At 36.3% G+C, this 10,034-nt stretch overlaps 1 protein-coding gene across 1 annotated transcript; it reads left to right on the forward strand.

The window, feature by feature from the left end:
- The first annotated feature begins 443 nt into the window (after positions 1-443).
- LOC129960327 (uncharacterized protein K02A2.6-like) lies at positions 444-8,182 on the forward strand. The gene is made up of 3 exons (XM_056073694.1): positions 444-2,871; positions 6,723-7,184; positions 7,977-8,182. Exons 1-3 carry the CDS (start codon positions 483-485, stop codon positions 8,180-8,182), a joined length of 3,057 nt encoding a protein of 1,018 aa, XP_055929669.1. The 5' UTR covers positions 444-482.
- Positions 8,183-10,034: the final 1,852 nt, after the last annotated feature.

Raw genomic sequence — 10,034 nt, forward strand, 5'->3', positions numbered from 1 at the left:
GTGAATGGTTGAGAAATTTCCAATTAGACTGGAGCTCAATTAAAGCAGTTCGGGTTGGAAATTGTAATTCTCGAACCAATAAATTAAATATCTTGCTTCAAAAGTATGAGAAAATTTTTTCTCCGGGTATCGGGAAACTAGAAAAGTTTTGTTGCCGTCTTCAAATGAAACCTAATTACAAACCGGTATTTTTTAAACCTCGACCAGTACCATTTGCTTTAAAAGAAAGAATAGAAGCTGAACTTAAGAGGTTAGTTGCAGAAGACATCATTGAGCCGGTGACATATAGTGAGTGGGCTACACCAATTGTTCCTGTTATCAAGCAGAATGGGAACCTACGAATCTGTGGTGATTATAAGGTGACTATCAACCCGGGACTAAAAATTGAGCAGTATCCTTTACCCCGTATCGAGGACATTTTTGCTGAACTGGCAGGAGGGGAGTTCTTTACTAAAATCGACTTATCTGAGGCATACCTTCAAATGTTAGTTGATGAGCGGGACCGACATCTATTGACGATCAATACTCACAAGGGTTTGTTCCGTTACAAGAGAATGAATTATGGTATAGCCTTAGCTCCGGCAGTGTGGCAGAGAGCCATTGAACAAGTTTTATCAGGCATCGCGGGGGTACACGTATTTTTAGATGATATTACCGTAACGGGGAGAAATGATCAAGAGCATTTTGAAAGGTTAGAATTAGTACTACAGAGACTAGAAGAATATGGTCTCAGAGTAAATAAGCGGAAAAGTGAATTTTTTAAGAAATCTGTGAATTATTGTGGTCATACAATTGATAAATTCGGCCTCCACAAAACACAAGAAAAAATCGATGCAATTACGAAGGTACCAGTTCCAAAAACTGTATCTGATTTGAAGAGTTTTTTGGGTTTAGTCAATTACTACGGAAAATTTATTCCCAACTTATCTACTCGTGTCGCTCCTTTCAATAATTTACTGCAGAAAGGTACTAAATTTTTGTGGACTGCAGAATGTGAAAAGGCTTTCAAGGCATTGAAACAAGAAATTGCTTCAGACCGAATTTTATGCCATTATGATTCTAAGTTACCTCTTGTATTACAAACGGATGCATCACCAGTTGGAATAGGAGCGGTTTTAAGTCACATTATGGCAGATGGTTCAGAAAAACCAGCAATGTTTGCATCAAGGTCATTGACTAAAACGGAACGTAATTATTCGCAGATAGACAAGGAAGCATTGAGTATCGTATGGGGAGTAAAGAGATTTTATCAATATTTATTTGGTCGACATTTTGATCTCGTAACCGATCATAAACCCCTAGTATCAATTTTCGCACCTAATCGTAGTTTACCATGTTTATCAGCAACACGAATGGTTCATTATGCACTTTTTCTCCAAGCATTCAGTTATACAATCAAGTATCGAAACACAAAGAATCATGGCAATGCCGATGCACTTTCACGGTTACCACTAACAGTTGACAAGGACTGTGAGTACTTGACTGAAGCAGACGTGACAAATATTTCGCAAGTTGAATTAATGCCTGTTACAGCAACCGACATAGCTAGAGCTACTAAAACTGATAGGAAATTGTTCGAACTGTATGAAAGTTTAAAATCTGGAACTGAATTACCTGTGCCTTGGAAAGGTAGAGAATCTGAATTTTCATTGCAAAATGGTTGCATAATGTATGGTCATAGAGTATGCATTCCTGAAAAGTACCAGAATCAAGTTTTGGAAGAACTTCATGTTGGACATCCTGGAATTGTCAAAATGAAGGCCATAGCTAGAAGCTACTGCTATTGGCAAGGTATTGATGCCAGTATAGCCAATTTTGTTCAGAACTGTTCAGCTTGTATCGCAACGAGGAACGAACCAGCAAGGATAAATCGACATCTGTGGGAATGGCCAAATGGACCTTGGCAAAGGATACACGTTGACTACGCTGGTCCTTTTATGGGGAAAATGTTTTTTGTAGTTTCTGATGCATATTCGAAGTGGATAGAGGTCATTCCGATGAAAAATATTACAGCTAGTTTTACAATTCATCATCTTCGTATTCTTTTTGCTCATTATGGAATTCCCTTAACTTTGGTTAGTGATAACGGCGCAAGTTTTACTAGTTACGAATTTCGACATTTTTTGAAACTGAATAATATTAAACATATAACTTCAGCACCTTACCATCCTGCTACGAACGGACAGGCAGAAAGAATAGTGCAGTTGTTCAAAGCTTCGTTGAAATCGAGTAGAGGTGATTCTGGAGATCTAAATGTGAAATTACAAAGATTTTTATTACAGTATAGAATAACTCCACATTCCCTCACGGGAGAAACTCCTAGTGCCTTGTTTTTGAAGAGATGTATTCGCACTAGGCTTGATCTTTTAAAACCAAATTTGAGAGACAAAGTTGTTCAGAAACAGAGTTCGAGACTTGACACAGAATCTATCTTGCGTGAGTTTCAGGAAGGGGAGAAAGTAGCCGTAAGAAATTATTCCGGACCTAACAAATGGAAAATTGGAACAATTATAAACCGAGATGGAACTTTGAGTTATAGCATACAAGTTGGAAATGAAATTTGGAAGAGACTCGTAGATCAAATAAGGAAATGTGGGAAGTCGATTGAATTATCCCAAGCTGATACTGAAATTCCAATTTACGATAAAGAATTGAATTTTCCAGATGAGCCAGTATCCGATGATGTTGCTGAATCGGAACTACCTGCACCTGTACCTGAAGTTGTCCTGAACCTAAGGATGTACCTGTATCTGCCACTCCAAGTAATGATATGCCAAATAGCCCTGTACCACACGCTTCCGGAAAGCCGAAAACTGATGTGCCACTCCGACGCTCAACCCGAATCAGGAGACCTCCAGAGAGACTCATCCTGTGACTCTATATTTTGTCGGGGAGGAACTGTTATGTATCTGGCAACAGCCAGATTAGAGAAAGGAACTGTTATGTATCTGGCAACAGCCAGATTATAAAAGAACCTTCCAGGCTGTGTGACGCGCGCCTGCTTTCTTACCTTTTTGTGTTCCGTAGTTCTTAGTATTGTACTTGTTCGGTGTAGTTGTTGTTATGCTCGTTCGTACCTGTGCATCTTAATACTAATAAATGTTCTTTGCGTGTATGTAAAACGAATCGTATCTTCTCTCGGTCTACCTGGCATACATGACAAATAGGAACGTCGTTTACAATAATATCTACGTATTCCATCTCAGCGATTATTAACTCTTGAGGAATTTCATTTGATTTAAACATGGAGTTTACAGGATTTGAGTTATGGGATCTTCCCTGATTATTATGTTGTCTAGCATCAACATTTTGGGGACAGAATTTTATTAAATGCGATGTAGAATTATATATAAAACAAGTTTTCCTATCAATATTTCCATCGTGTAGATGGCCGTTATTTTGGCGGGAATTATTGACGCGCTACCTTGAGCTTTAGCCGTGTATTTCTGCTTTCTTCCCAAAACTAACTTTTGTTTCTTTCGAGGAAGTAAATGTCTATTTCTTTTGCAATGGTTTTTAACCGATCTGAGCCTTGTTTGATGAAAATGTGCTCGGATGTGTCCTTGTCAAGAGTACTGGTTAATTTATCAGTTATAATTAGTTCACAAAGTGTCACAAAATCTTTCATTTTTCCTAGTTCTAAATAATATTATAAATTCGCTTTTAATCTTGAGACAAATTGCGCGTGATTTTCTCTTTTAAATCTTTTGGCGACTTGAAAGTTATCCCAAAATTCTTTAGCGGATGGTTGGAATTCTCTTAACACTATTCTTTTAATTTCGTCATAATCTTTTATTTCGGTTTCGTTCGCGCATAACACAGTATGTCGGCATTTCTCGCCAGACAAATTTAGAAGTAATTCGGCTTTGTATTCAGTTTTAATCTGTTTTGTTTCGAAAGCAGTTAGAGTTAGAATTCTATCTAATGTCATTTTTTAAATTACTGAGAATTATATTTTTGTCGTTACTAAAGAAAATTTACAGGCAGAATCTTAATTATATAAGAAATCATGCATTATAATCGTTAAATAAGTGATATCAATAGACAAAATAAGAAATATAATTTTTTTAAATTTTTAATTAAAGAATTCTTTTATTTTACCTTATTAAAAAGCCATGTGTGATTGATGTTCCATATGCATTGTGGCAACTAAGGACCAAATTCCCAGGATTCTTCCGTATATTTTATGTGTATATATATAATGACTTACTAATGTATAATAATGTTCGCTGGTTGAGATGCGGGAACATACTTCAAGGATTTGTTGACTGCTTGGAAGAAATCAGACTGCTTCTGCAAAAGGAGGGGGAAATTCAACAATATCCTTAGTTGTCGGATGTTATGTGGCTCTCAAAATTGATGTGTTTTTACAGACATATGCCAACATTTCAATGATTGAACGTAAAGCTTCAAGGTATAAAAAAAACAATTATCGTCATGCTGGATCTCATTCGCGCTTTTGGCGCTGGATTGCATGTTTTAGGAATAATATTATTAAAAAAACTGCAAGATTTCCTAAATTTGAATATATATATATATATATATATATATATATATATATATATATATAATATATCAAAGATTTAGATGTACATAAGAAACCAGACGAAGAAAAGGTTATTGAAGAATTTATTTCAGTAATTGATTCGTCAATCAAGGAAATTTCATCCAGATTTTCTCAGTTCAAAAAATTATCGTAAACGCTCAAGTTTATAATATACCCTGCCTGATGCGACTTTATTTGATAAACTGAACTTGTCCCAGTTCGATTAGTTGGAAATTGAAGAATTTAAAATGCAACCGATTGATTTCCAGTTTAGTTCAATATGGATTCAAAAATTTATTGAAGCACGGAAAAAGTTGGAATTGATTGAAACAGACAGATTAAGAAGCAATATAAGTAAATATGCCAGTAACAAAATTTTGAAAACATGGAATTCGATTCCAGACACATTTAACGGTTTGGAGAAGCTGACTCATGTTATTTTAACCATATTTTCATCTACCTATGCTTGCGAGTCTGTTCCGACCTGCCACTTGTGCTGCCCTCTTTCGGCAAAGGGAAAAACACTTCAGTGTATCGTGAGCGAGTGATGTGTGCGGTAGAAAGACAGCGTGCTGCTAAGCAATGATGGCCAGAATAAAAGGAAAAAAGAGTCCAAAATTATTCTTGCGTGGTGATTTTTTAATAATGTGATAGCAATCGACATAAATTTAGTGCGTGTATGTTCACATGGTCCGTCGAGCCGGAGGAGGTGAAATAGCGATCAGCGATGGATTACGTTTTTTTTTTTTTTTTTTTTTTTTTTTTTTTTGTGTGTGTGTGTGTGTGTGTGTGTGTGTGTGTGTGTGTGTGTGTGAAAATGTGCGAAGTGGATTAGCGTAGTGCTTAGTCAAAACACGAACCGAAATTTGTAACTTGAGTGGCGGTAGTGTAATGGAATTTGATTCCCCAAAAATTCATTGTGGGTTAATTATTGATGAAGATTTAAACAATACCATGAAAAATTTCTGGGAACTAGAAACTGTTGAGTTAGAGACCCCTAAATCCCATGAGGCAAAAATCGCTGAGGAACATTTTGTTAAAACTCATTATAGAGAGCCTAGTGGAAAATATGTAGTCACAATCCCACTTAAAGAGGAACCTAGTTGTTTAGGCGAGTCTAAAAGTATAGCATTAAAAAGATTAAATTCACTTTGGAGTAAACTATCTCGTGATAAAACTTATTTAAAATTGTATGAAGAATTTATTAATGAGTATGAAAATTTGGGACATATGAGAGACGTGACGCATGAGACAGAACCAGAGACAGTGTATTACATGCCCCATCATGGAGTATATAGACCAGAGAAAATGACCACTAAGCATCGTGTAGTATTTAATGCCTCTAGTGAAACCACGAATGGAACTTCATTCAATAGCTTACAAATTAATGGTGGAATTGTGCAGGAGGACTTAATTTCAATTATGATGCGATTCCGCAAACATTCATATGCATTTATTGCAGATATTGAAAAAATGTATAGGATGATTTACATTCATCCCAGTCAGCGAAACCTACAAAGAATACTTTGGAAGGACAGTGAGTTTCATTCAGTGAAAACGTTTATACTGTCGACAATTACTTACGGTACTACTAGTGCCCCATTTTTAGCTACTCGAAAGCTAATTCAAATTGCAAGGGATGAGGGACACAATTTTCCTCTTGCAGCACCCGTTGTTGAGAAAGATTTTTATGTGGACGATGTGCTATCTGGTGCTAAGACTTCACCCGTATGCATAGAGATGCAACAGCAGCTCACTTCCATGTTAAAACGAGCTGGCATGAACTTGCATAAATAGCGAGGCAATCATCCTCAGTTGTCTACCACTTCTGGATGCAACTACGACTTTGCAGACTGTGATAACAAAACTTTAGGTGTCACGTGCGACCATACTAATGACTGTTTTTGTTTTAAGGTGTTCATAACTTCAACGGATGTTAATACTAAACGAACAGTTCTATCCACAATAGCCAAGTTGTTTGACCCTCTGGGCCTCCTTGGTCCTGTGATTTCACTAGCGAAAATCTTTCAACAAAAATTGTGGCTTCTGAATCTTTAATGGGATGATCAGCTTCCCCCTGAAAATCATAGTGAATGGGAGAAGTTTTCAAACGAGTGACAGTGCATTAACAACATCAAGGTGAGCAGATGTATTCTTCCATTTTCCGACGTCGAAGCTATAGACTTCATGGGTTCAGCGACGCTTCTGAAGCTGCCTTTGGAGCTGTTGTGTACTGCAAATCCCAAACCTGCTGGTGAGGTTGTTGTCAAGATGGTGGCCAGTAAATCCAGAGTGGCTCCACTGAAGAAGCTCACGATCCCGAGATTGGAGCTCTGCGCTGCTGTGCTGCTGGTGAAATTGATGCAGAGTATCCAGTCGGCTCTTCGATTGAAAGTGTCCAATACCTATTACTGGAGCGATAGTATGATTGTGCTGTCATGGATTAAAAAAGAGACGTCCCAGTTAAAAACCTTCGTGGCAAACCGTGTAGCCACACTTCAAGACCTTTCGTGTCAGGAGCAGTGGAGACATGTTTCGTCAGGAGATAATCCAGCTGATCTTATCAGTCGTGGTGTAAATCTGTCCAAAATGCTCGAGAGTCACTTGTGGTGGGAAGGCCCTGCCTTTCTAAAAAACAGTGAGTATCCGGGCAGAGAAATCTCTGACTCTGTGATAAAGGACGATGTAGACTGTGAACTCAAAAAAGTTGACTGTGAAAGTGTTTTAGTTACTACATTGAACAATTCATTTGTTACTGATATTCTTAATTGTAGTAATAGTTATACTAAAATATTGCATGTAATAAGTTATGTTTTCAGATTTCTCCACAACTTGAGGAGTCTAACTGAAAGGAAACTGGATCTCTTGACAACAGAGGAAATTAGGAAGGCTGAAGCCTTCATAATAAAGGAAATCCAGAGTAGGGAATTTTCAGAAGATTCAAGGTGTTTGAATAAAAATAAACCTGTTCTTGACAAAAGTAAGATCAGATGTTTAAACCCCTTTTTAGATGAGGTTGGTGTACTAAGAGTCAATGGCAGAATAAGACATAGTAATGTAAATTTTAACTGTAAGTTCCCAATTATTTTGCCTAAAGGTCATAAATTAATTAAGCTTATTATAGAATTCTTTCATAAAAGATATTTTCATTTAGACCCTACTGCTTTACTACATTATGTCAGACAAAGTTTCTGGCCAGTTCAAGGTAAGACAACGTGTAGTAAAGTCGTGCATGATTGTATTAAGTGTTTTAGAGTTTAACCCATAGGAGTTAAACAATTGATGGGCGATTTACCGAAAGAGAGAGTGACTCCTGACTTCCCATTTAATTGCTCTGGAGTAGATTTTTGTGGCCCATTTCTTGTGAAATATAAACATCAAAGAAAGGGAACTTATCATAAAGTGTATGTCTGTTTATTTGTATGCTTAGTTACTAAGGCAGTGCACCTCGAGATGGTCACTGATTTAACATCAGATGCCTTCATAGCGTGTTTAAAGAGATTTGTGGCTCGAAGAGGTTTATGTTCGAAATTATTTTCAGATAACGGCACAAACTTCATAGAAGCAAATAAGGAACTTTCTAAGTTATACAATTTAGTTGTAAAACCCGACGATAGTCTTGCTAGTTATTTGTAACAGAGGTCCAAGTGGAAGGTAAAAAAAGATAATGTAAAAATCAATGAGTTAGTGCTTCTTAAAGATGAAAACCTACCCCCTCAAAAATGGGCATTAGGTAGAATAATTGAGAGTTATCTGGGTGAAGATAAAAGGGTCAGAGTTGTAAAAGTTAAAACTCAATCTGGAGTTTATAAAAGACCCATTTCAAAAATTTGTATTTTACCTATTGATGTGTAATCTTATATTAGTGTTCTTTATTGAGTGATTAATGTTATTACCTTGTAATGTGTAGTGTTTAAAATCTGAATTTGTGTGTTTTTATTCAGCATTGTGCATTGAATTGTGATATTCCATAGTTTTTCCTTGTGTGTGTGTGTTGACAACATTATGTCAAGGCGGGTGGTATGTTCCGACATGTCACTTGTGCTGCCCTCTTGCGGCAAAGGGAAAAACACTTCAGTGTATCGTGAGCGAGTGATGTGTGCGGTAGCAAGACAGCGTGCTGCTAAGCAATGATGGCCAGAATAAAAGGAAAAAGAGTCCAAAATTATTCTTGTGTGGTGATTTTTTAATAATGTGATAGCAATCGACATAAATTTAGTGCGTATATGTTCAGAGTCATTATTTTCTGAGATGAATAATTTTAAAAACCCGCTTAGAAACTGTTTGGCAAATGATTCAAATTCAGCATGCATTCTGCGAAGAGTAACATCTTGCAATCCTAATATAAGTTATAAGTTGTCACCTAATCTCCAACAAAATAAGTCACACTAATGTTACTTTAGTTTGAATTACACGTATAACTTACTACTATACAGTGCAAAATGTATTTTTTCGCAGTAAATAAAGAGTTGTTAGTATTTTATTTTATTCTTTTCCCAATAATCACAAAAAATTATTTGACGGATTTATTTAGAAAAAATGGCACGTTGATCCATAAAGGTTCGCCACCCCTGCTCTATAGCCACTCTAGTTGCTAGGCAAGTTTTTCTACCAAATGTAATTAATCTCCAGAAAACCTACAATGTACGTGCTAATGCTATGTGTTGATATGCACAATTTCTAGCTATACATTCAAAGGCGTGCAAATGTTGTCGCTGAGTTTCAAGACCTCACAAACTTTCGTAACATCTTCATTATTTTCTTTCATTCAGTTTTAACCGTTTTTCTATATGCATCTATGTTTTTTTTTTTTTTTTTTCGCCCTGCACGCAAAAACATGACGGCCAGCGTTCTTTCCCTTTCACAGATGCAGAATGATAAATCAAGAATTTTATGTTGCTTTAAATAAAATAGGAATAGTTTTATCCTACTGAAGAAAAACCGTTAAAAATTTGTTGAAAATTATAATTTTTGTGTATACTTTGCCAATATATTTCTTGCTTTTACCCCCGAACATATGTTTTGCAATCGTTCTGATGTCTTGTCTGTCTGTTATTATATGTATTTCCATTTTGCATTTCTTCAATTTTTTGTTGCACACTCCTTCATAAAATGCAAAATAGCAAGGACAGCTCCTTCTCCCCGTCAGAAATGAATTTTGCGTAAAGTGAAGTCTATTCACCAGCTTGTGCTGTCTTCTAGAACAGGTTGAGCAGACTTGAACTATAAATGCTTAGTTTATATTAGTCAAAGAATTCAGATCCGGATCAAAAACTCTTTATTGCTTCTGTTGAAGATTGAATAAATATGTATTCTTGTGTTGTTTTCCACCTAATTTATTACTTGGAGTAAAGCCTGAATAATGAGTTCTGAGATTTCAGCACTTCTGTTGTGTTTTAATGTGCACGTGAGGAATCCAACATCCTTGCTATCTTTTTAAGCTTTTATACACATTGTAACTATAGTCAGGTAGGTTTTCAGGAAGTTT

This window comes from Argiope bruennichi, chromosome X2 (genome assembly GCF_947563725.1).
Source record: "Argiope bruennichi chromosome X2, qqArgBrue1.1, whole genome shotgun sequence".
Taxonomy (NCBI): domain Eukaryota; kingdom Metazoa; phylum Arthropoda; class Arachnida; order Araneae; family Araneidae; genus Argiope; species Argiope bruennichi.

Excerpts from the sequence above, each read along its gene's own strand:
- LOC129960327 (XM_056073694.1), top strand. The coding sequence starts at position 483 with ATGTTAGTTGATGAGCGGGACCGACATCTATTGACGATCAATACTCAC. Across the intron at positions 2,872-6,722 it reads CCTCCAGAGAGACTCATCCT|CTATAGACTTCATGGGTTCA; the intron begins GTGACTCTATAT and ends CCGACGTCGAAG. Across the intron at positions 7,185-7,976 it reads CCCTGCCTTTCTAAAAAACA|TTACTAAGGCAGTGCACCTC; the intron begins GTGAGTATCCGG and ends TTGTATGCTTAG.